Genomic DNA, 27689 nt, shown 5'->3' with positions numbered 1-27689 from the left:
ATAGTCAACACAGAATCGAAGGGTTCCATCCTTCTTCTTCACAAGGACCAGCGGGGCAGCCCATGGGCTGTGACTCTCCCGGATAACGTTGGCCGTCTTCATCTCTTGTACCAGCTTCTTCACCTCTTGGTAGCGGGCTGGAGGTATGGGCCGGTATCGTTCCTTGATAGGAGGATGAGAGCCAGTAGGGATGGTGTGTTGGATCAGAGTAGTCTGCCCAAAATCCAGTGGGTGTTTGCTGAAGGCCCGGTGGTGCTTCATAACGACATCCAGGACACCTTGTACTTGGTCTGCAGGAGTAAAATCGTCGTCTCCAATATTGAGCTCAAGCCACCAGGACTGCTCGGCAGGCTCATCTTCAGCACCTTGCTTCACTTCCAACTGTTGGGAGGCAGACAGAGAGGTTTCCACCAAGTCTTCAGGATGGACGCTGAAGAGAGTGGCTATGGCTTGGTACTTTCTCAGATCCACTGGGGAGTCTCCCACATTTAGCAGTCGAATGGGTACTTGTCCTCGGGATACCGTGACTAGGCTCCTGGCGGCTAGAATGGGCAGGTCTTCATCAGCTGGTAGAGGTTCTACTATCGCCTGGTAGTCTTGACCTTGGACGCCCATGCAGGCTCGACACCATACTAACGTCTCAGTCCCAGGTTGAAGGCGGACAGGTTGGGGATCCTTGATCCGGGCTCTGCAGATTTCTCCATTAGGGCCAGCAAACTTCTGTTGCGCCGCTAGAACCTGCATAGTCTCCTGAATTACCTTCCGGGAACCGTTGGGCACTGTTGGCAGGGAGTCGTGGAGCGCCTTCAGCACTTCAGGGTAGCAGTTGCGGAGGACATTGGTACCCAGTACCAGGGAGAAGTTACCGTTTTCGGGCACACGTGTCACCACTACGCCCTGTCTGGTTAATTCAGTGTCTCCAATGGTTAGTGTGGGCTCCCAGTAGCCGCGGATGGGAACGGGTTTTCCGTTCGTAGCAATAATGTTCAAGTAAGCCTTGGGAGGCTGGACTAAGGATGCTTTTCCCCGGCATTTCTCGAAGGCAGCACTCCGGAGGGTGGTCACTTGAGAGCCGGTATCAATTAAGGCCGGTAGGGTAACTCCATTGATGGTTACATGAACCATGGGGCGAGTCCCCACGAACCTGGGCATCCAGTTAGCATCTCGGGGACTTACAAGTTCTTCCCTTGGAGGTCGTCCCTTAGCTCCAAGGGTTTGTCGTTTAACTGACGACAGTCATTCTCTTCATGCCCATATTTATGGCAGTAGCTGCACCGCTGACGGGGTTTCTTCTGACTCCAGGTGCTTAACGACTTCGCTTCTTTTGGGCGCTGTTTAGTCGGAGATTCACGAGGAGTAGCTGACCGTACCGGGTTCTCTGGAGGTTTCCTCCTCATAGCAGAGACAGTTACTTCCAACTGGGTCAACCGATCAAGGATTTGATGCAGGGTGTCCGCCAGATTAGGGACAGGTTATGCCAGTAACTTCCATAGTCGCAGGAGTAGGTGATGCTGACTGCGTGGGATGGCAAGCGAGAGCAGATTCTTCCATTTCTACGGATTCAGGCTCTTTCTGCGGTCCAGTAGGTGATCGGTCTCCTAATATGTCAATGGCAATTTCCTTAAACTCAAGGAAAGAGGCCTGGGCATGTTGAGAAGAGATGATCTTTAGTTGACACCTTTGATTTCTATCAACAAGTCCATTGATAAATTGTTCCCTTAAGGTTTGATCAGAGGTTTCAGCGTCTTTGGGTTCAAGGCAGGTGATGGCCTTCCATGTCTCCTGTAGGGAGAGGGCAAAGTCTCGGAGGGACTCTTGGGGCTTCTGTCTTTTCCCGAAGAATTTCTGCTTCAACTCGGAGACAGTACACTTGTCAAAGGTGTTACGTAGCCTATCAAGAATCTGGACCACATTCTGACACTGTTCTCGGGGCCAGGACTTGACTTCCCGGAGAGCGGGTCCTTTCAACTGCCCGATGAGAATGCCCACTTTCTGTTCCTCTGTGAATGGGAGCAAGGCGAAGGTGGCTAACAACTTGTCCCTGAATTCAGGGAGAGTATGTGATTCTCCCTCGTAGTAAGGTAACCAGGGGGCCCCCAGATAGTAGGGCATAGTCAGAGGCATCATGGTGGGAGTCCCAGGGACACTAGCTGTAGCAGGGCTGAAGGGACTCTCTGGAGGACTTAACATGCTCCGGTACCCTGAGGAGGGACCAGGGGACGGGACTTGCGCCAGTCCCGTATCTTCGTCCTGGGCGGACATGACTGGCCTAGCTGAGGGAAGCCTGTAGGGTTATACAATGTCCGTTGCTAGGGGCGATGGCTAGAATGGGACGTGGACACTTTAAGACACAGTCACTATTCCCTGGGAGGTGAGCCAATAACCTAGCGTCGGAAACAATCTCTACCCCCCTTTAACTTCCCCAGCGGTACTCACTCAGGATCAGCCGCGGTGACAGGACAGCTCCGGTACACGAAGGTCTCCGTTCCCGATGTCCGGCAGGCAGCAGGGCTCAGTGATGCTCCGCGGTGTTCTCCAGTCGCAGGACACGTGCGCCGGGACTCCGGATGAGGCGCACACTGCTGGCAGGCTTCAGGCGCGGCCTGCGCCGAAATCCAAGATGGCCGATTAACCCTCTTCGTTGCCGGCCGCACTCGCTCCAGCTCCTCCTCCACGGTAGTTCGCGCCACTCGCGCAGGGGGCGGAGCCTAATGACGCCTCTGGAGTTCCCGCCAGTCAAGATTTGGCGGGCTTGAAATACTTGCTGCGCCACACGCCTCTGAGGTAAATGCTTCAGGCTTCAGGAATTAACCTCTTGAGTGCTGGAGCGGCGCTCGACAGCACGTGGCAGCAGTATAACAGTTCAATGTGAAACACACAATTACTTGGGCCTAAACCCGGATGGCAGCAGGGTTAGGCAGCACAGTCTTTTTAATAAAGGAAAGTCTTTAATGCCGGAATAAGGCACAGAAGTATATATCCTGTTCGTGACGCCACTTGCAACATCCCCCACCGGGGCCTAGCCCTTTGAGGAGAGGCCTGGTGACAGCCGGGGCCCGCGGTACCGGAGTGGCTGGCGGTTGCGGCCTAAGCACGCTATTGTCACGGTGCTTGGTACGGGGGAACCGGAGGGCTGTCCTACAGCCTGGCAGGTCTCCAGCAGGGTGGTGTTGGCAAGAAATGATGAGGGAGAGGCTGCTATATCGGATCTCCCTGGGGCAACCCCTTAATGTCCCGAGTGTGAGTCTCTGGGTGATGGACAGGGTGCCGGTGATGAAGGCAGCCGTATTAGCAGGGACCAGACGGAGAACCGCAGCAACGTGCCTTTAACAGGTAGATGGAGTGCCGAGATGTGAGTTGGAGGGAGCCTCAGGAGATAGTTCACCAGCCTGGATGTAGAGGGCAGGCTGGGAGGCAGCTGTGTCCTGGTAGGAAGCTTCAGCTTGTCCTGTAGGGCTTCAGGTATCACCTTTGAAGGTAAGATGATACCCCTTTTCCTCACTGCACTAACTCTAGTCTTAGACTCCACTCTTCAGAGGCAGCGGCTAGGCTCCTTCTGCTCTGGTATGGGCTAGACAGAGATTGCTCACTCACTCACTCTAAGATTCTCCTACACTGGAATCTCTCTCAATCTCCAGAATCTGAGACCCAGAACATTCCTGGCCAGGGAGTTTTATTACCTCCCTTTGGTCAGGTGGTGGCTGCTCCTCCAATCACATCTCAGCTTACAGAGCACAGGATGTAACACATATCATTGGACAACAGTATCTTGCATCATACAAAATACTTAACCTCTGCCTTGCCAGGCAGGATTCACCACTGCAATATCCCCTATGTCCTATCAGGACCATGTAGTGTGATGTGGGTACATGCAGGTGGGACGTATTCGCAAACACTACCTCGCCATTGCATCGGCGAGGGTGTTGCACATGCAATATGACTTCACACGGCCGCGACACTGCCACATCATACTAATGCACCTCTCAGAAGACAGAGCCATGGGGCCATGGAGAAGAAGCCGAAAGGTGAGTATAGATTTTTTTAATTTTATTATTTTCTCATATAGGACCCTGGAATGTGGGTTTTATTGGGCACTATGAGCCCCTCGGGCCCCCTTTTTGATAGGAAAATGGAGGAGGGGGCCTTGAACACAGCCCCACTAGACAAGTCCTGAGGACAGCCTTACCTAGAAGTAAAAGTTAGTATTTTTGACACATGCCAATTGAATTAATGCCATTAAGAGTTATCTTTATATTTTAATTTGCTATTTAAAGTTTTGATACATTCACAAATGTATCTCCTATGGTTCTATTAAATACTAAAGGTTTTATGCAATTCCCAAATTTATATGCAAATCACTCCCAGCATCAATGTGTATTTCTCTTATGCTGAATGTTTTGACTTCAATTCAAAGACAGCCCAATGCTTTATTCCCCTTACATAATCCAATTTGAGCTGTCTTCAAGTCATTTGGATCTTCAGTTATGCTGTGTGTTTGCTAATAGCTCTAGTGCTTCCTCTCTGTCTCCCCTTCAATTAACTGCACACATTTCTCGCAGCAAGGGCTCTGTGCCTAATTGACAGCACTGATTTATGGGACTCAAGAGCTAGTTCCCTTAACTTTTTTTTGTGTCTGTTTTTCTGTTTTTTTTGTTCAGTTTGTTTCTTTTTGTCATAATTTAGAGTTCTCTTACCTAGTTTATATCTGTCTATAATAATCAATGCACTTATCCTCTCTAATAACAATTGGTGATAAATTGTGTTCTGCTTTGAGACAGCATCGGTATCCCATCCTCAAGTGTCATGTTCTATAAGATCCATGTTAAAAAATCTGATTCTGGTATAGTAGAGGTTGAAAGATCAACAATCATTTTAAGTATTTTTATGTCAGGTTTCTGACACATGCGTCACCACGAATGAAATATCATTCACACCTATGAAATATATTACTGCAAGACTTCACAATCCATTTTCAGCCTTATACGTGTGCTGTAAGAATTTGATGCTTCTTCAAAGGTATAAATCCAGAGGTTCAAATGTCACATTATTCATATTTTCATTTCAAATGAAGCAATGCAGAATATTAACTTTCCAGATCATGTTAATATGACTGTAATATTAAATATAATAATAATAATAACCTTCATTTATATAGTGCCATCAAATTTAGGACAGTTTTACAGATTCTGGAGAAGATACAAAAATTGTTGCAATAAAAAAAAAAAGAAACAAATTACTGAATTCCATTATACATGAAAGGGGTTGTCCTTTTTCAGCAAATGACAGTAAGACAGTAAGTGTTTTCCTTAAGGAGAGATTGCCAATTAATATTTTAAGGTGGCCTTAATTGGCAATCTCTCCTTAAGGAGAACACCTACTGTCTGACCCTAGTCAATAGCCTCTCACACAGCCAAATCAGTTCCCTACATGGTACTGAGGAGACCCAACCAGGTTGAAACAGTGCTGTCTACAGTTGGGAGTCTGTTACTTATGGAATATATATACTGGTTTGGCTTAATCCCACACCATGATTTTAGACTTCTTGTAGGTCATACTTGGTGTTAAGGGGGCTGCCTTTCAAGGTAGCAAAAGGAGGTATTGTTTTCCATTTAACACCTTGGAAAACTTAATTGCATTCTTCCCAGGTCTTGTGATGGACAGGCAGGTGCACAAGTCGTTATTATCACACAACTCTAATTACTCTCTGTGTTAATAACAGCTCCCAGTGCCCACACAAGGGCATGGACAGATTTGTATCAATAGAAATAATGACAGCAAGCAGAGATCTAGAAAACCATGAGGAATTGATACAGAAAGTATATTGGAAAATTGTATACATTTTCCTTACACAAACCATATCAATTGTTTTCTGAAAGTGGGACAATAACTTTAATTTAAAATTTATATCAGTTTATGTGTAAAGAAAACAATTGACTTCCGTAAAGTACATTTGCTTTTTTATAAAAGCTTTTTTAGGGGATTTATCTTTACGGCAAAAGTTAATCCCCTAATCAGACCAGTTGTTTTACATGACTGATATAAGCTTTGTCCTCAGCTAAATTTTAAGGAACTGGTCACTGACTGGGTACTTTGAGTAAAGGATTCTCAACTGTATTTAAAATTGACTGTAATCTACATTAACGGCGCCAACATCAATCTAGCTAGTAGGAATTGAGTAGAATAAAGTTAAATCCCCATGGTGGAGGCTACTTACATTAGTTTCAGCTTTCTAAGATGCTAAGGAGGTTATTCAATTGGAAGTGTTATTACTGAAAATTGATTTCTTTTATTTCTTGTTGTGGAAATAGCCACTATAGAATGGAAGAGTATTGGTACTGTATGGTCCTTTCTCCTTTACATTCAAGTTTCTGCCATGGCCCATTTGTCCCAATTAACCTTCTGTATTTGTGATTGTAGGGTGGATGCATTTGAATAATTTAACCAATAAAAGTTATAAAATCAATATAACTGGTAGGAATTTAGTAGAATGAAAGTAAAATACCAATGGTTAAGGCTACCTATATTAGTTTAATTTTTCTAAGATGTTAAGGAGTCTATTCAATTGGAATTGTTATTACTGAAAATTGATTTTTGTTTTTTTTATGTTAAAATAGCCACTAGAAACTGGATTGGTATTGGTACCGTATGGTCCTTTCTCCTTTACATTCAAGTTTCTGCCATGACCCATTTGTCCCAATTAACCTGCTGTATTTGTGACTGTGGGATCCATTAGAGTAATTTAACCAATAGATATTAAGATAGATAGGTTTGATTTATCCATACTATGTATTTTTTTCATTGTTGGATGCATCGAAAATACAGTTATATAGAGCACTCCTGAGACATGCTAAAATGCTAAAAATGTTTTTACAATATTTTTATTTATTCTTGTTGTAAAGGTTTTTATAGAATTTTATCATATAGAAAATAACTAGGAATCTTTACTAAAGGAAATAGTGATAGTAATGCTGTGGAATAAGCAGTGGGATATAATTGTGGGTTCAAGTCCCATCCAGGTCAACATCTGCAATGAGTTTGTATGTTCTCTGTGTGTTTGCGTTGGTTTCCTCCGGGTCCTCTGGTTTCGTACCAAACTCCAAAAACATACTGGTAGGTTGATTAGATTGTGAGCCCCATGGGGACAGGAACTGATATGGCAATCTCTGTGCAGCGCTGTATAATCTGTGTGCGCTATATAAAGAAAGAATCATTATTTTTTGCTATAAAAGGGACCTTAGATTGGGAAATCATATGCCATGTCTTTGTACAAGACCTCAGCTTTTACATTAACAACTACCATACCATTAGATCATGAGGATGGTACCACCTCATCATGCACAGGGCATAATTCATAACATATCAATATTGTTAAGTCATAGTTCTTTTCTTTTCACCTCTAAAGTGGAAAAGGCCACATTTCAAAGTTGTTGCTTTTCAGAATAAGATAATCCAAAATGTAAAAAGGACCATTTCCTTTAATTATAAATCTATATTGTGTATTTAAGCTGTTAAATAACATGAATAAGTCCAAGCCACTAGCTCACCGCTGTATTTTTTTGTTTTCTCCCATCAAGTGCACAGATCCCCTTACTGAAATTCAGATCCAGGTAATTGAAGGGATAAAACAGCCTTTATTATAGACTAGTCTGGCATCCAAAACAGGTGATAAGCAACCAGTTAAAAATCAACATATTTCAAGCACTACACATGCTCTTATTCAATTGAATAACATGATAGCTCTAATATCTATTAAATTTCTGCTTATGTGAAAATGACCATTTTTTAATAATCCCGACCTTCAGAGACAAAGGGCAATTAGCTCTTCACTAGTTCATTTCCAGATCAATCAGCTTATAAAGAACATTGGTTGTGATCCATATAAGTTTAATCATCCTTCTATTCTCTTGGATCCTCCCTTTCCTAAGATGTATTGATTTTTTTCTATTCCATGTACAACTCTCCAATATGTCATCTTCTGAGCTTTCCAAAACTATTACAACCAATGTCATACTGTATAAAACCCACATTTTTGGCAGTAATGCTACCCAATTTTTACTTTAACAGTGTTTAAGTAATCCACTATTCAAGTCAAGTTTGTACTGAATGAAATATAAACTTTAAAATGAAAAAAAAAATGTTATTAATAAGAAAGTTGGGCAAATTACAGGGTTGTAAAGTCTTCAAAAAACAACCAACTGATATGAGAAGCAGCAGTCTATATAAATTAAACAACAAGGTCATCATTTTTGTAACATCCATTGTTCTACATAAACACATGTTGCAATTAAAATGACTTGGTCTGTAAAATGTAAATTGGACCATGTTTGCACCGCTAATTATTACATAGGTCCAGTGATTCTCAGGACTTACTCACTCCCAAGGTTTGGACTCTTTAATAGTCAGTGGCATGCTCAGTGCGTCATAGTTAAAATTTATCTACAGCGCACACCATATCCAATTTATCAGCGTCATTATTTTCACATCCATTCTATCAGGTGGGTAGAACTAAGCTTTCTGCTTCAGTCTATGATCACCGACAGCAGAGAAACTAACTAACACACGTAGCACTAATTAGTCTGTCTATTGTCATATCAGTGGTTCTGGACCAGTACAGACTACCTGGCTCCAGCTTTTAACATGAAGGTGGTAAAAACCAAGCACACTGATTTACTGGCATGTGCCCCCTCTGGCAGGATCTGCTCTTCTTTAAACTTGTTTTTAATGAAAAGAGTCTTAAAAAATGATGCACATTTTAAATTATATTTTGATATATTGGGAATTGTGGGACATGAGGATATCTAACATGTTTGTGATTCTTACTGGTTTTTTAGGGAAAGGGGGGGGGAGATTTATTTAGTTTTTTCAACTTCCTTTTTTTACTTTAATTATTATTATTATTATTTTTACTATTTGGTCTGATTGTTCTACCATATACTGCAATTCTAGTGTATTGCAGTATATGGCGTTTCTATATAGCATTCATACTGAAGCTATACTGCCTCGGGTTTTACAAAGACCTGAGGCTATCATGGCAACCAATTGCACTCACTGATGTTGTCACAAGGAGCAGAGATCTCAACTAAGATGGTGGCACCTATGCGGAGCCACTGGCGGTAATCAAAAGGTATAAGCAGTGGGTGTTTTTTGCAATATGCAGCAAACCCCACCTTTGTATGTTGAGGGCTTTTCTTTTGAGCCCTCTTCATACAGGGCTAGTAGCTCTGTGCTGAACATGTATGGTGCTGAGCGTTAAGTGGTTTAAGTACTTAAACAGTGGGGCTTTACTTGTGTTACAAGTTAACGTATTACATTGTATAGGTTCAAACCACTTAAACTCTTCAACGAGATTTTACAAGAGTTATGATTTTAAAAGAAATATATTGGTTATTTAGTGGAAACAATACACAATGATTTTGTCTAATATCAGGACTCATTGTTTAACCCATTAAGGACACAGCCCTTTTTTGTTTTTGAATTTCCATTTTTGAGTCAGTACTTTCAAATTTCATTAGCTTTTGCACCATTTTCTTTTGGACCCTATTTTTACAGTTTTCACTGTGCTCTAAATAACCCTGTCATTTATTATTTGGGTCAGTGTGATGTTTTAGTAGATTTAGTAGATTTGTACAAAAAAAAATTCTTCATTTTGCCATATTCCAATAACTTTTTTATGTGTTAGTGAACATAGCTTTTTAAGGTATCATTTTTTTGTAGGATGAGATAACATTTTCATTGCTACCAATTTAGAGACTATACAACCTTTTGATCACTTTTGAATAAAATTTGTATGTGTTACAAAATGGCAAAAAAGTGACAGTTCTGATATTTTGCCACTATTTTTCATTTTTTAAATTTTAATAGGTCAGGGGATTTGGGGCGCAAAAACACCTAACATGTTTATGGTTTTATTTGTTTCATTTTACATGAGTTCTAAGGAAAGGGGGTTATTTGTACTTAGGATACTTGAACTAGGGGGTTCAGTGCCTGCTTCAATTGCGGGTGTTAGTGGTGGGTATTTTCTGAATTATTGGCTGATCCCTCTTCATGCACCCACTACTGCACCATGAGATTAGGGAACATCATGGTGCAACAAGGGGTTAACCATAGAGTTTTTAAGTCAAATCAGAATTCTTACTTAAAATGTTCCTGAATGTAACTTCCTGTACTATACATATATATATATATATATATATATATATATATATATTTTTTTTTTTTTTTTTTTTTTTTGTAGCAGCTTAGGTCAGACATTTGTTTTTTCTACAGTAGCAAAAAAAAAAAACGGCCATAGATGGATTGATTAGCCTCAAGCTTGTTGCACACATTTTGATACAATCTGTCTGTACAATAAGTCTTCATCTAATTTGTGTTTTCCTACATTGCCAACTAGCTGAAAAATGGTCAGCATTTTACTTTTAAACAACTGCCTTTCCCAGTGTAAACAAAGCTTTGAGGAAACTGTGCCACTGGGATGGCAGATGCTTGGATAGCATTGTTGTAAGCTTTGTGATACAATGTCTATTAGATTAGAATTGTATATTCCCTTCTACCACTATCTTAAGTAATTATTTTAGTATGGATTTAGAAAAAGAGAACATTACAAAAATCTTTCAACAAAAGCAGAAATACAGGGCAACGTTTCTCCCTCCTAAGCCTGCACAAAGTAACTGTGAATTCCAGTAAATGAGAGATGACTGAGAAAAGATGAAAAATTAATCTGCAGCCAAACATCCTATGGGAGTTTGCTGTGCCATTTTTGATTGAATTTCAGTCTTTTCCTCGTGAGACAAATTGGTTGCGGTTGTATTTTAATTGTCTTTTGCAGAATCTGAGGATTACATTTTTGAAACTGCTCAATTTTATTCTTCACAAGACCATTGCAGATATTGCCTGAAAAAAACTATAGACAGTCTACCAAATTACCGTATTTTTTTCTCAGTGTGTATACATTTTCATCATAGGCATATGATATATTTAGCTTATTTTATCTTTGATTTATTTGCAAACTTAAAAATATATGCTGTAAAATAAAGAAAAGCTGAAACTGTATCTGGGTACATTGCTATTTTTTAATTTTTACACTTTTGCCTTCTATTTTTTTGTCTTTCCACATGCTTTTTCCATATATCTGAGCTAACTGAGCACACAATAAAGCCTTTATCTGTATTGTCTTGTCTGGGCTGGGAAACATATCACATGTACCTGCTGGGTCTCCTGTGAACTTACAACTTCTTTAACGAAATGAAAATCAAGGATGACAAACCAAAGACACTTACCCATATGTCCATGCACTGTGCCTTTGATAATCTACTTATATTTGTTATTCATGGCCTCCTTCATTTTGAAATCAACTTTTTAAATTAAGCTTATGAGTCTAAGGGGTTACCAGTCTGGTTTAACAGACTGTTATCCTGTCTCGCCTTCCTCCTTCTCCCTCAGTGCTTGTGCAGGGAGCAACTCCTGTTGTAATATCAGTGTTGAGGGAGCAGGGGAAGGGTGAGGCAGTGTAACAGCATGTAAAGCCAGATTATAGAGGGGTCCTTTCATTAGCATCATTTTAAAAGTTGATTTTAGAAGGAATAAGGCCATGGATAACAAATATAAAAAGATTACCACAAGTCACAGCGCCTGGATCTATGAGTAAGTGTCCCTGGTTAACCACGCTCAATTGTGATGGTAAATTTTCTTGATTTGTGTTGCTTCCAGATTCAGAATTACTGCTGTTATGATTTTATCACAAATTCATCCTGCACCCTTTTTGATGGACAATTCTATTTTTCATCTACCATCATAAAATGTGATTTTTTTATTACATATTAAACCATATTATTATTTCTTTCTATCAGTTTTTTTATTTCTATTTTGTCTACATATTATTTAAATCATATTACTGCACATGTATGAAATGTCATGACACAATTTTAGTCCATATTAAAACAATAATATTAACCCCTTAAGGACGGAGGGTTTTCCGGCTCATTTCTCGCTCTCCAACTTCAAAAATCCATAACTTTTTCATTTTTACGTGTACAGACCTGTGTGAGGGCTTATTTTGTGCGTAACAAATTTTACTTTCCCGTAATGTTATTTATTTTAACATGCCGTGTACTGCGAAGCTGAAAAAAAATTCCAAATGTGGAAAAATTGAAAAAAAACCGCACGTGCATCACGTTCTTGTGGGCTCAGTTTTTACGACTTTCACTCTTCGCTCCAAATAACACGCCTACTTTATTCTTTGGTTCGGTGCGATCGCGGTGATACCAAATTTATATAGGTTTTATTGTGTTTTAATACATTTTCAAAAATTAAACGAATGTGTACAAAAAAGAAAAAAAATTTTTTGCCATCTTCTGACGCTAATAACTTTTTCATACTTTGGCGCACGGAAATGTGTGAGGGGTCATTTTTTGCGAAATGAGGCGACGTTTTCATTGCTACCATTTTGAGGTCTGTGCGACATTTTGATCATTTTTTATTTCATTTTTTATGTTATGTAAAAAGGTGTAAAAGTCGCATTTCGGACATTTGGGCGCCATTTCCCGCCTCGGAGGTCACCGCCGGCCGTAACCGTTTTTATATTTTGATAGATCGGGCATTTTGGGACGCGGCGATACCTAATATGTCTGTGATTTTTACTGTTTGTTATGTTTTATATCCGTTCTAGGGAAAGGGGGGTGATTTGAACTTTTAATATTTTATTAATTTTTTTTATTTTTTAAACTTTTTTTTTTCTTTTTTTTTTTACTATTTTTTAGACCATCTAGGGTACAATAACCCTAGATGATCAGATCGCTCCTACCATATACTGCAATACTACAGTATTGCAATATATGGCGTTTTTGCAGGTCTTACATTACAATGAGCCACTGGCTCATTGTAACGAACCTGCATAAACCATGTAGCCTCGTGTCAAGAGAAGACCCGAGGCTACCATGGTAACCGATCGCCGCCCCCCGATGACGTTCGGGGGCGTGGCGATCGAAAAAAAGATGGCGGCGCCCGCGCGCCGCCGTCTTTTAAACGCCGCCCGCGACTTTGCGGGCGGCGTTTAGAGGGTTAATAGCCGCGATCGGTGCAAGCACCGACCGCGGTTATTAGCGGTGGGGGTTTTGTGCAAAATGCAAAAACTCCCACCTCTGTATGAAGAGGACTCAGCCCGTGAGCCCTCTTCATACTTCCCTTATACCTCTGCGCCGTAGAGCTACGGCGCAGAGCGTTAAGGGGTTAATGACTCAAAGAATAAAACAATAATAACAAAGACACAAAGAACAGGTTTTCCGGAGGTCACCACAAAGGAAGTTAATAAGTCACAAGAAAGGTTATCGCTTGCACATGGTGCATTGCTTGTACATGGTGCATCAGTGTCATTTCATAGTCTTTAAACCCGAAAATTGTTTACAAAGCATAGGTGTCCGATTGTATACTCTGTATAAGTACAGCTTTCTCCTATAGTAGCTGATATCCCACTGACTGCATGTTCCTTCCAACCACTCAGCTCGGTGTTCGAACTAAGTGTCGAGCGAGCACTGAAGTTGTTCTTTGTACATCTTGTGCAATGTGCAAGGAGAACATCAAGAGCTGGTGCACATTGCTCAAAGACTAAAAGACTCTCTCTCTCTCTCTCTCTCTCTCTCTCTCTCTATATATATATATATATATATATATATATATATATATATAGGCAGTCCCTGGGTTGCATACAAGATAGGTTCTGTAGGCTTGTTCTTAAGTTGAATCTGTATGTAAGTCACAACTTATTATTTTATAATTGTAGCCCCAGAGAAATAGTTTTTGGTCTCTGTGACAATAGTGTTTTAAAAATGTTGAGTTGTCATAAGAACCAGGATTAACAATAAAGCTTAATTGCAGACACCTTAATGTTACAACAGATCACTGTAGCCTAGGGCTAAAGTACAGTTAATTAGCAATATCCAGAGGTCTGTTTGTAACTAGCTGTTGTCTGTAAGTCGAGTGTTCTTAAGTAGGGGACCGCCATGTATTAAATATACATAATCTTTATCCTTTACTGTTAGAATTATGTTTCATTAATATACTTTTGGGGATATATTGAAAAATTATATATAATCTTAACAAAGTGAAGGAAAAGGTGTTTTCCTGTAGAAAGATTTTACACATTGCTTTGTGATCTAATTTTCCCGAAAACCTATTTCTTGTGTGCTTGGATGAGAAAGGTGAGCCATCTAATCTCGGCAAGCTGGCAAGGTAGTGATTGGGTTCAAGAGTTTGTGTAGCAGCTGAGCATAAATTCTCTCTCAATAGGCATTGCTTAACATTGCTTCCTCTAAGGGTCAAGTGATATATTCTGCAAATAAAATACTTGCACTATTTAAAAGTCATGTGACTGCCTCTCTGATTCCTTTAGGAGAGTAGGGGGGTGAAACAGAATATTGATATTATTGAATTCATATGTTGTTTTGACAGTTTTTTTTTCAAAAAATAGAGGGATTACAGTAATTTATGGAATACATTATTATGATTAAAGAGGCAGCATATTGCTTGTTCATGATACTATCCCATTACTCAACATTGTACCATTGGTAGCTACTGAAGTTAGAGTCTATAAATGTAAAGTATGTTTGTTTACTTTAATTTCCCTTTCCCCCGGATCACCTAACATTTTCACAACATATTCACATTTTAAAAATTGGAATAAGAATTAATCATATTTTTGATCTGTATAGTATATGGCATGCACTTTATGTGATCACTTGCTTTCCTATACCAATTACATATTGTTTCTTTTTAGTCAGAGAACAATGACAGTGAAAGAATAAGTCATCGTATCAAGCCAGTGTTTCAAGATGATCCTATCTTTCGTCGGCAAACATCGTACCAGCATTCAGCGGTTCATATTCCTACGGATATTTATGAGGGCTGTAAGTTACGTTTTCATAAATCTATTGCTTTCTTAAATATTTTAATCATTCATTACTAAGTAATATTTCCTTCTGTCTGTATAAAGTTCTGTCTGTGCCAGAATACTGGAGAAATTTGTACCTGAAATGCCATGTGCCACATTTATTGAGGGTTTTAAACCATGGCTAAACAGTTTTCTATCTTGTCCTAAAATGGGCTGTGTCCTTGAAAATAGGATGTTGTCTTGCACAAGCACCCACCAGAAAATTCAATCTGTGAGCCAGAAAATTCCGTTTAAAACTTGGCCAACAAATAGCTTGTCTAAAGCAAATTCCACACATCATCATCCAGGATATGATAATGGTGTCTAACACTGGTTTATTCACCATATTTTTCATAAATCTCCAACTATATGTCTACGGTGGCTTAATTTATTTTATAAATCAATAGTGCAGCTCATAACAGACCTCTGTTATATGCTTCATTGTAAAATAAATGCTTTGTCCTTTGTATTCTCCCCATATTCCCCTGTGTTATATCTAAAAAGCAGTTTTGATATATGTACACAGTGGGCAGCTCTGTAAGGTGATAAGTCTATCAAGTGACTGTCTAAACGGAGTTAAGGAGAAGTTGCTAAAGTTTCTATTTATTTATTTATCTATCTGCTGGTCCTTTGAATATGGAGGGAAAGTTTACAAGTGAGTTTGGTCTAACTATTACACTCCTTGGGGGGGATTTATTATGACTGGGCTCATTGTGAACCTGGTCCTTCCAAAAGTAGAATTCTGTTATGTGAGTGACATAGGTGGATAATAAGTCAGAATTCCTGGGCATCCACCAAGAATTGCAACTTTTTCAGTCTTGTGCACCTGAAACCTGGAATAAAAGCTATGGTACACCTCCCCTCCGTATTTGCTGGATTTAGCAGCCCATATGTAGAAGAGCTGAACTGAGCTCTGAACGTTAGTTCCGTTTAGCTGCATCATTTGGAAGGGAACATTCACCAGACACATGGAAAGGATGCATTGAAACACACTCACTCATTTAACATCAGCATTATGCCTTACTTTACCTTTGCCTTCCATATTCACATTGAAGTTAAAGAATATGGATTTTATATATTTTATATTTTATCATTATGCAAATTAGCTTATCTATGCAATAAGAGCAGATCCAGGTTTGCTATTGCACTTGTAATTGCCTTTCATACTACCCAGCAGCACCCCTTTACAGGATTGTTATTTCTTGCAGAAAAAATATAGAAAGTAGAAAACTAAATAAAGAAACCTGCTATTTTGCAGGAACTGGCGTACAATTGCCCAGCTGCATGGTAGATCCAGCGTGAACTGCTGCACGGGTTTAACATAAAGTGCTGGAGCATAATGGCTCCCTAAGTATATAGAAAATAGTATAAATACACTTACTGTATAGATACATGTTGCATACAACTTATTTTAATTGTACATTTAGTAATCATTATATAAATTAATGAACTTAATGATAACTTTTGACTTTTTAGCTATTAGTTGAATTGATGGCAGCGACAACTATAAAATGCACTTTATAATTGCTGAGCTAAGAGAATATATACAGTACTATTCTAATGAGATTTTCCGATAAATGTAATATGCTGTTTAAGCATTGCTGAAATACCAAATGTGTCTGAAAGTAAGCAAATGCTGTTTTATCGTGCATCATAAATCTGTCCCGCTATTTGTTTACATTACTGGAGTCGGCATTTATAGAATAGAGTTTAGGGATATATTTATTGCTCATTTGACCTCTATGAATAATTTTGGCTAGCTGCTAGACAATACCTAAATCATCTTGATAGCTGTAACCCTAACACATTAGTTACAAGCCACAATTATGTATACAAATGTTTAAATGTAAACTCTTATTAACTTCATTTATGATTAAGGCAAACTGTAAATAATTAATAATTCAATGTTATATAAAAAAAAATATTGCATACTAATTAGGCTTTTTTGTCAGAAAACTATTTACTTTTGAGATACATTCATGAAACTGCCTGTTTAGTGATTGTGCCAAGGCAGGACATCCATATTATTGGCAATGGTAACCAATAATTTTAATGGTTATGATATCTTAAAGCTTCTGTAAAATGCTTCCTACTTCCTGTGTACACATGCTCCCTGCTTCTGAAAACATTATTTATACATTTAGTAAAGTAGATGTTAATATATGTTCCTGTAAACAATAACAATTTGTGAGAAAGGTAAAAATTAGGATATAAATCCATGGCTACACTACACATGGGGTGACAATCAAAATGATAGGCAGATATTATAGCACAATGCACACGTAACAAGGGCATACGATACTAAAATTAAAGCCTCCTGCTAGTAAACTCTGTCAGCAGTAGTTGTCTTGTATGTGGTAGTGTAGATGTGATGTATAGGGTAGTTGTAGGAGCCTGTTCTACATAGTGATACATTTACATACCCAGGGGCAGGGGCATAACTAGGAGAGGCAGGACCTTATATCAGACTTCTAAATGAGGCCCTAACCCCTCAGAAAACATACATATTTGTATACGAACACATTTATACACACATTTATATACTCATGTGCACACATTTAAGCACTCACATATACATTTATACACTTACACTGATCTGTCCCAGTAGATGCTGACTACATGAGGGAAGTAGATCACAGTTACTATAGATGGAAGATCCTTAGTCCTGTCATTGTGCTGTCCTCCCCCCTTTCCCTCCCAACATTTCTTATCTGAGCTGCCAATTTATGGTGTATACTGTGGAAGATGTGCATTGTTATATTCAGATTATACTGTACAATGTGTAGTGTAATATATTAGTGCACATCATCTATTCTTTAGTGTGTTAGTTCGCATGCTCAGGCCCCCTGACATAGCTGCTGCTATGGCTGCTACTGCTTTGGTTACAACCCTTCCCGGGGGTATAACTGGGAGAGGCAGGGCCCCACATCAGACTTTTGCATGGGGCCCCCATCCTCCTTAAGAAAAAAAAATATATATATGGATACTCACACATGTGAGATACAATCACATGCAGTATATACATACCATATATACATACAGCATACACACACAAACAAACAAACAATACCATATAGAGACATACACCATATACACACATACAACATATACACACCCAATGCACCAGATTCCATTGGTCCCTTGACATTATGGGCCCCATAGCAGCTGCTGTGACTGCTACCTCTGTAATGACGTCCCTGTACATAAATTTTTCTATCACTAATCCCTCCCCAAAGCAACTAATTGCTTTCATGCTTAGAAATTACTATAAGAAAATTACATTCCATTGAAATGTATTTTACATTTCTATCACATATGAGACAAAATGACCCAAAAAAGCACCAACATTTCTGCTGTAGATATCTACACAAAACAATATTTTTAAGCTTGTACATTTTTTAAGCTTTTTCTGTTCCAGGTATAAGGAAAGAATAAATACAAATAACACTATATTAAAATGCTTTATAACATAGTATAAAATTAAAATGTTTACCATGCTAAAAAATATATCTTAAGATCCTTTTTTAATTTTAATTAAGAAAGTTCACAAGACATATCCACAGAGGCATCTCTAATTTAGAATTGTTTAAGCATCTAATATTCTAATGAGTTTTATCTTGTCAATTGCATTGAAATTATCTTAGTATTCATGAATGTGTTATCCAAAATATAATTTTGCATACACATGTAATTATCAGCAATTACTTGGAAGCATATTAATTATGTGATGCCCTACTTACATATCTCTAACTTTATAAATATTTGCTTTAATCTTTTGATTCTAATTTCCGCCACAATGTAAAAGCCAGAAAAATATAGTTTATTTTGAAAACTGTTGATGCTAAAGCTATATTAAATTGTGCCATGGATGAGTAAGCTAGATATGTAAAGAGAACATTATAAAAAGTTTGTCATTTCTTTAACTGTGTTATAATTTCTAGGTTCTGGAAAATCAAACTTTTACATTGAACCTCACTAGCACATTGCTCAAATATATATGGTGCTACACAAAGGGGAAGATTTTACCTAGCACTTTTACATCATACCTATAATGTTTCCTGCAGCCCCTTTGGTTCCACCAGATATACTAAGAGGCTCCAGCACCAGGGATGACCAATTCTATTCACATAATTGCATAATAGGAGAAGTAATTGCTGTACATGGTTCATAGATTTCTCCTAAAATCTATATAGAGAGTAATGCATAGAAACAAGCTAAGAGATACAAATATTGAGATGTAACACAATAAAAATGTATTGTATAGTATCATAATCTTAACAAATAGTGACTCCAGAGTAATTATATTATGGCATTACCCCACATAAATAAAGAACCAGATAGAGCCTGGTATAAATTGTTACAGGATCTGAGAGATTTGTACAGATTATTGCAGATAACTACTATATCCCACTATGAAAGTGGAGATAAATGATGGAACAGTTTTGCATAGTTTTATACAGTGCCAAGACTACTGGATGACCATGTGTAGGTTTTGCTAAAAGAATTTTCAAATGGCTTGTATTTCTGTGTATTTCACAGTTTGAGTTTTTTCTTTATATTTTTGGAATTGTGCCTTGCTTAGTAAATAAAGGAAAGCTTAGATTTAGTTTGGATGGCTGCACTTCAAAATCTGCTCACAGGCTTCCCGAAAGATTTGATTGAATTAAGGTCAGACAATACTTGTCTCCTTTCTTTTTTTGATTATCGAATTTCAGTGTTATCTGAGTCTTTGGCAGCGGTACTCCTAATGTGTTTGCCCTTTTAGAAGCTACTTCAGAACTAGTTCCTATGGTTACAGCTCAAAGTTAAGCATCTTCCTAATTCTTTGTTACTCAGTACTACATGACTTAGAATGTTTTAGATACTTTTGTGTATCCATTTTAACCCCTACTCTATAATTGCATGGAATAAAATATACCTGTACCACTGCTGAATATCTGCTCATTATTAAGTGTCAGCATTGTTCTAGAATCCAGTTTTAGCACTGTGACAAAAAGATTGCTGGGTTTTATGGGAAAAAACATATACTTGAGAAGTTAGTAAGCAAACAGACAGTGTGGGGAAGTTTATCATGTCTTATATGCTAGTTTTATGGCCACAAGCCATGAAAAAATGTCAATTCCTGGTAAACCCCTACACCACATCCATGTCAAGTGGACAGAGAAACAGAAATAAAGGGACAGGAAGCTGGTCGGGGTCAACTGGTGTGGAATTTAATTCAGGTACACAGCCAGGACCTTTTAGTATCCTGAATCTTACAGAAGACAGAAGGACATTATGATTAAGCGGCACTATCCTAGATGATAGGGTACTGTGGATGTATTCAGCAAGAACCAAAATTAAAAATCCTGTTTGGTACCCCACCCCCCCTTTACCCCAGCAACACACCCAATTGTGTTGTTTAAGTGCCACCAGAAAGTCGTCAGTGACATTTTAATTGAAGTGGCACATACATGCCAGTAGTAATGTGCTAACACACTTTAGGGAGGATCAGCAATCCCAGCATGCATGCACTGGATCAAAATTCAATTTGCCGCCGTCACAGTTTTAACACTTACCAACTGCGGGCTGGGGAGTTAAGCTGAGCCAGACCCAAAACCCAGGCTTCTTATAAAGTCCAGGCTCAGGTTTTGGTTTGGATCACATTAAATCATTTCAAGATACCAAATCTGTAAAAATACATCAATTTTTATTAATAAATATCACAGCAATTAATATACACTAAAAACACACATCAAAAAACCACAAGAATAAACATGTGGTGGTGGTCAGTCCCATCAAGTATTCAGGATCACAATGTTAATAGGACACAAATCAAAAGATACTTCATGTAATACAAATCATTTTGTATGTGTAACAACCCCTTGAGGAAGCAACGGCAAAATGTATTTCGGGGTGCTTTAGTGGGGGTTTTCTTTTATGTCCCTGATACATGTGAGTAACCTGCAACACCTGAGTGTGTAAAATTATTTGTATATGTATATTTGGATTTGTGTGGTATTAACATTGTGATGCTGAATACTTGATGGGACTGGCCACCACCACATATTTGTTCTTGTGGTTTTTAGGTATGGGTTTTTAGTTTATATTGCTTGCTGTGATATTTATTAATAAAGATTGATGTATTTTTATGGATTTGGTATCCAATATACTGTGGTTAGTAGAATTAGTGTTTTGTAGTATAGGGATTGATACTACTACTTAACTATAGGGAAATATTTATTGGTATGCAGGTTTGGGTTTGGGTCTTGGTCGGTACCCAAACTTTGCCGTTGGGTCTGCTCATCCCTAATTATAATGTCTTTGTATTTAATATTCATAATATTATTGTTTATATGAAAAGGGGAAAACTACATATGTATTCTTATTTTAATTCAAATTAGTCATATTTTAAAGTATATTTTGGTTATTTTTGATTGCCTAGTTCTTTCCTGCACAACAACTTTAATTGACAGGAAACCCTGCTTATCACTATTCAGCTCCAGTCATAAAAGTTGTGTTACAAGAGTTACTGACAGTCAAACTCTCCTAGAAACATGGTAGAAGTAATATGAAAGGCAGGATGCATGACAAACAATATGTGATACCTATATTGTGTCAGGTATGCTGAGTTGCACAGCAGTTGACAAATAATAAAGTGTAACTAAGCAAGTAAATAAATGATTGCATACCTAGAGGTTTGTTTACCCACCCTCTGGGGATTTTGCTTATTGAACACATTTGAAGTGAGAATGTGTACACTAGACCTATCCAATTGTATGCCTATAAAAAAGCTTCGGGGTACTGCATTTGTGTTTTATGGTACTCTTTTTCAATTAAAGAAATAGTTCATTATGTTTTTACATTAATTAAAAATTTTAAAAATGTGTATAAGCCAAACATGGTCGGAGCAGTCCATAAGCAGGATGGGGCTTTTATGAAATAAAAATGAGCATGTAAAAGACATAAAGAGAAAAGCACTATCTTTAACAAGAGAAATAAGAAATAAATTAGACATGAGTTCCTGAATATTAATAACAATTTTCACTTAAAGATTAAAGATTTTTACAATAAATCACAAAAAGTGATCACAATTTGTGGATACCAAACATTAAACTAGGAGAATAAAAGCAAATTTTAAGTTACATTGCACAATTGTGAAAGGGTAGGACATTGGCTTAAAAGGTAACAAAAATGACTCCATATGGTATTTTTTGTTCCAGGAAGAACTGGTTATTATTTAACCTGTTGTGTATATTACCCATGAATAAAATATTGATGCTATAGTAACATTAAATAGCAAATATGTAAAAAAAACTGATGCATTTAATCCATCTACATAGTAAAGACGCTTTATTTCTATTCAGGCAAGAAAGTAGCAAACATTTAGCAAAAAGCTTCATCTATTAGCTATAAAATTTAGAAAGTTGAGAGTTAAACAAATACTACAGACCTAGACATAAAACCATATGGAGTTATCAAAAATACTGAAATATGAATCTGGCGATTTGCCAATTAGAGGCCCTGCAACTGTGGTTGCCTAGTAACTAGCAGGGCATCAACATCAGCCTGTCTCCTACAAAAGCCGAATAATTACCAAGGCAGGTCCTTTAAATAAGTAGAATGACCCAGAACTGATAAGGTCTTTATAATAATGTGTAGAACACCCATTTTTCCTATTCCCTCCTGCCCTGTTCTTTATATTGTAATGATTTATATCTCATCTGCAGCAGGTTCTGAGGTTGAGTGGTTTTACTAGTTCTAACCACATGAAATCACGGTAAAACCCTTATTTAATTCTCTAGATAAAAATATTATCTTTTGTTGCTCTAATTCATGAATCAATTGCATGATTTTTATTGTCAAAAGGCAACTTCACTCTTCGCTCATCAAAGAGCATTTTTTAGGCTTTTAATTAAGCTTTTTGTCTTTTAGAAGCTATAATTTTATGTTGTGTGCTGCCCTTGGTGCAGTTCTAAGTAAAATAAGCCTGCACTCGATAAAGGAGACTTTAATGGCGTAGTGCATGAAATGATGTTGTGGTTCATCCAGAAAACTCCTAATGCCCACTGTTTATAATATCTCAGTGTTCAGTCTGTGTGGAGTTCATTTTACACACACATGTGAGAAACACATTAAGAAAACTTTTTTGTACTGTATAGAGAAGTATGGTATGAGTATAAAAATTAAACATACAAGCAACACAATATATATAATATAATATATAAGTGGGTATACGCAATTAGATTTCCAAGCTAGACTGCGTTGGGACATACATACAACATTAACAAAGGGGAAAGTAATGGTGTGTTGTATATCAGTTCATTGCAGTTTAACACCAGAACAGATTGAAAAGGGGATTCTTTGTACAGGGTCGCACTATTGATGATCTAACAAGTTCTGCATTAAAATTAAACATGTGTCCTTAAAAAGACCTGTCAGGACAAGTTGGGGCACTAAACCACCCACAGCTCCTTATGGATCAGTTGTTTAGTGTCCAATTGGTTTTAGTGTCCCCAAATCTCTATTTGCCCTCATTTAAAAAATGTATACTTACTTGCTTCCGGTTCTCCCCATGTCTGTGCAGTAATGTAGTGAAACTGGCTTACTATTCCCCGACTTTACTGCACATGCGATGCGGTTACGGCGTCTTATTGGACCCGCCTTTAGGTAAGTATAAAAGTTTTTTTTATAGTTTTCTTTATGGACACTAAATCAGTGGTTCATAAGGACCTGTGGGAGGGTTTAGTGTCCCAAATTTCCTTGACTTCACATTGACAAAACTGACAAAGAAACAAAACAGAACATCACAAGCAGGAGGGGTAAGGGAAGAGTATAGGGAAGGGAGCCACAATTCAGGCGCCGACACCCAATATTGGGGGGGGGGGGGGAGTGGGAGGTTATTTGTAGACCATAAAAAAGTTTCAATGACATGGTGCAGAGACATAAGCCTTTTTCTACGGAGTGGTACGGTGCAGCATGATGCCGTGAGCCCATAGAAGTGTATGGGGGACGTATAACGGCCGTTTATACGTCGGCAGTATATACGTCCCCCATACATGTGTGTGAATGCAGCCTTAAACTGCTAGCTTTATCAGAACCTTCCTATAACGCTAGCAAACACTGCACTGCCATAACCTCAGAATGCTGGACCAAGCTTACAGTGGTCCGGTGTATCCATTAGGGTACAGTCTCTTTAAAGGAAAACTACTACAAGGATCAAGGATTATAAACCAACACACTTAAATACTGGTGTGTGCCCCCTTCTGACAGGATCCACTCTTCTTTCAGCTTTCTATTCCCTTGTTTTAAGGAGAAAAGGTTTTTAAAATTATGCAAATGAGCCTAAGAGGCTTAAGGATCTATTAACACCTATTGAGCCTGAAATTTCTTTTGGCTCATTTGCATACTTCTAAAAGCCTTTAAAAAACAGGGCATAAGAAGCTAAAAGGAGAGTGAATCCTACCAGAGGGGACACACACTAGTATGCCATTGTAGATGGTTTACAATCCTTCATCCTTGTGGTAGAATTCCTCTAAAGGTATTTTTTAGAGTGTTTCCCCAATACACTTTTCCAATTGAGAATTGACTTAAAAACCTTTGCATGATGTTGGGCAGAGTTTATACCATAGATACTTGTGTATAAGCTGAGTTTTCAGGCTTATACATGAGTCAAATAAAAAAAATAAACTTAATATTCACCCTCTGGCACCTGGATCCTTGGTGCGGCTCCTGGCTGCTCCTCCTCTCTCTTCTTTCTTCTCTATTTCTTCTCTTTCTTCTCTAGTCGGCAGAGTCTCGTCCATGCGATCTGCCGGCCGGCGCACACTATGATGCAGCAGTGTCGCCGCTGATGACGTATCGCCGGATGGTGAGTATTAAGTTTATTTATTTTTATGTGCTTAGCATACTGGGGCCTGGCTGGCTGTTTACTACTGGGGGCTGGCTGGCTGTATACTACAGGGGGCTGGCTGGCTTTATACTATATGGGGCTGGCTGTATACTACATGGGGCTGGCTGTATGCTACAGGGGGCTGGCTGTATACTACAGGGAGCTGGCTGGCTGGCTTTATACTGTATGGGGCTGGCTGTATACTACTTGGGGCTGGCTGCATACTGAAGGGGGCTGGATGTATACCACAGGGGTTTGGCAAACTGTATACTACAGGGGGCTGGCTGTATACTACAGGGGGCTGGCTGTATACTACAGGGGGCTGGCTGTATATTATAGGGGGCTGGCTGTATACTACAGGGGGATGACTGGCTGTTTACTGCAGGGGGCTGGCTGGTTGTATACTACAGGGGGCTGGCTGGCTGTATACTACAGGAACTGGCTGTATACTACAGGAGCGTGGCTGGCTGTATACTACAGGGGCTGGCTGTATATTACAGGGGTTGGCTGACTGTATACTACAGGGGGCTGGCTGGCTGTATACTACAGGGGCTGGCTGGCTGTATACTACAGGGCAATGGCCGGCTGTATACTACATGGTGCTTGCTGTTTGCTACAGGGGACTGGCAGGCTGTATACTACAGGGGGTTGGCTGTATACTACATGGGGCTGACTGTATACTACATGGGGGCTGGCTGTATACTACACCTTCAGATTATAATCGAGTCAAAAGGTTTTCCCAATTTTTGGTGGAAAAATTAGGGGTCTAGGCTTATTCTCGGGTTGGCTTATACTCGAGTCTTTTTAAACTTGTGACTCAATTTTTAACCGTCGCCTCTATGAGAGGTAAGACAGTCAAGGGAACAAAGTGATCTCGAGTAAAGAGTTGCTTAGATTTTTTACAGGTTTTTGAGACAGTCTGGCCATAAAAAAATGTTCTACAGAAACACAGTTATACAGAAAATATATTCCCATCTGCCATCGGCTGAAATCAGAGGTGTGCTTGACTAGTTCAGGGTGATGAGAATAACATGTGACAGACCACTCAGAGGCTGAAGGAACAAAGATAATGAAACCTTAAATTAGAATAGTTCTCCAAACGAGCAGAGAGTTAAGCACAAACAAATAAAAGAGAGAAGATTTGTTATGTTGATGGTTCTGTAATTTTTTTTTTATAAGCAACAGATTTGATCTTTGTGCACTCTTTATTATATGTCTTTATTAAAATGTATTCTTGGAATCCAGAAATTCTTACATATACAGGCAGTCCCCGGGTTATGTACAAGATAGGTTCCATAGGCTTGTTCTTAAGTTGAATTTGTATGTGAGTCAAAACTGTGTATTTTATAATTGTAGCTCCAGACAAAAATTTTTTTTGGTCCAGTGACTATTGGAGTTTCACATTTTTTTGCTGTAATGGGACCAAGGATTATCAAAAAAGCTTCATTACAGACACCTTACAGCTGATCATTGCAGTCTGGGACTATAGTAAAGTATCCAGAGAGCTTCACCAAAGGTCACAGTGGGCAGAGGGGTCTGTCTTTAAATAGGGGTCATTTGTAAGTCAGGTGTAAGTAGGGGATCGCCTGTACCTACAATGTATGTAAATGCATATGCTAAATTGTACACATTCATATTCCACCATTATTAAAAAATATACAGACCCATAGCTGCTGCTGTTTATGCCTGCACAGTGATTCAATGAAACCAGAGCAGTACACCCAGCTACATGAGCAGGGTATCTATGGAGCATGCGCTGGGAGCTCCAGACTGTGGTAAGTAAACATTTTTTTTATAGCAAGCAAAGAGGGACTTAACTATAGGGTGTGTTTTTATGTCTGAAATCACAGGTGCCCTTTAATGAATTGGGAGAAACTGTGGATATCAGCTGATCACTGGGGAGTAGTAGGCAATAGACTTACAAATAAATTAAATACCATGTCATACATCGCTGATTCTCTTCTCCTTTATGGTTAACAGAGGAGGGTCTGGGTGCTAGTCTGTTTTACTGAACATGTTAACTATTGTTGTTTTAATACTGCACCACAGATACCCATCATTTCAGGGGCAGACACTTTGCCAGACATATGCACATTAAGTAGTCTCATAGCATATATCAAGGTTCCAGCACAAGAACAGTTTGTATAGTCATCTTTCAAATCTGCTTATGTTATACCTTATGACAAAAGCTTTTAAAGCCTGACTGCTTCTCTCGCTCAATGTCAACTGTACTTCAGGTAATATCATGTTATTGTGCACTGTGAGTCGTTCATATTGGATAAAATTGAGGTTTGGAGGTAGACGTTTACTGGACGAGGGCTTATTCTGCTATTTCATCTTTATTAACTTTGACAGATCATAGATAAAATAAGATACTGCCTACCTGGGAAATTAGACCATATACAAAGACAGCTGTTGTGTCGTAGACGGAGTTATTCTTCATTATTAGCAGTGCTTTCTTATGGAGGGTTAGAAAATGCATGTTTGCAGATATATCCCAACAGTTTATGCACATTCTTGTTGTTTTTGTGCTAAGTTAAAGTGAATTCCCATTTCATTGACATCTCTAAATCTATATACTTTGTTTGGATTTAATATCAGTGACCAAAAAGTAATAATAGTAATATTAATTCACTTCATCAATTAGGAACTAATGTATCAAAATAGTTTCCAAGAATAAATGGTCCTGTTATCTCTAATAAACATACTAAACAGGCACGTTGTTAAGGGGTTAATGATTTATTAATAATTAAAATGGGAAAAACACTTGTGCAATTAGGAGATATGGGGGTCATTTATCTTTGTTTTGGATAGTTTTTGTCTTTTTTCCAATTGCTTTTTTTGGTAATTTATCAATCTCACTTTTTCCTTGCGTTAAATGTTTTTTTTTTTCAGATC

At 38.7% G+C, this 27689-nt stretch overlaps 1 protein-coding gene and 1 long non-coding RNA gene across 15 annotated transcripts in view; one reads left to right on the top strand and one right to left on the bottom strand.

The window, feature by feature from the left end:
• Positions 1-27689, top strand: part of CACNA2D1 (calcium voltage-gated channel auxiliary subunit alpha2delta 1) — a 472576-nt gene that overhangs the window by 264759 nt on the left and 180128 nt on the right. For all 14 annotated transcript variants that reach the window (XM_072147264.1, XM_072147265.1, XM_072147262.1 and 11 more), the window contains one exon: positions 14768-14897. In XM_072147264.1, the coding sequence (XP_072003365.1) occupies positions 14768-14897 (130 nt within the window). The remainder of the gene's footprint in view (positions 1-14767; positions 14898-27689) is intronic.
• The window catches only part of LOC140127063 (uncharacterized), a 162463-nt gene that overhangs the window by 35632 nt on the left and 99142 nt on the right, over positions 1-27689 (bottom strand). The window lies entirely within an intron of this gene.

The sequence above is a fragment of the Engystomops pustulosus genome, chromosome 4 (assembly GCF_040894005.1).
Source record: "Engystomops pustulosus chromosome 4, aEngPut4.maternal, whole genome shotgun sequence".
NCBI lineage: Eukaryota > Metazoa > Chordata > Amphibia > Anura > Leptodactylidae > Engystomops > Engystomops pustulosus.
Note: the sequence above shows the minus strand (reverse complement) of the source record. Positions and strands in the feature narration are given on the sequence as shown.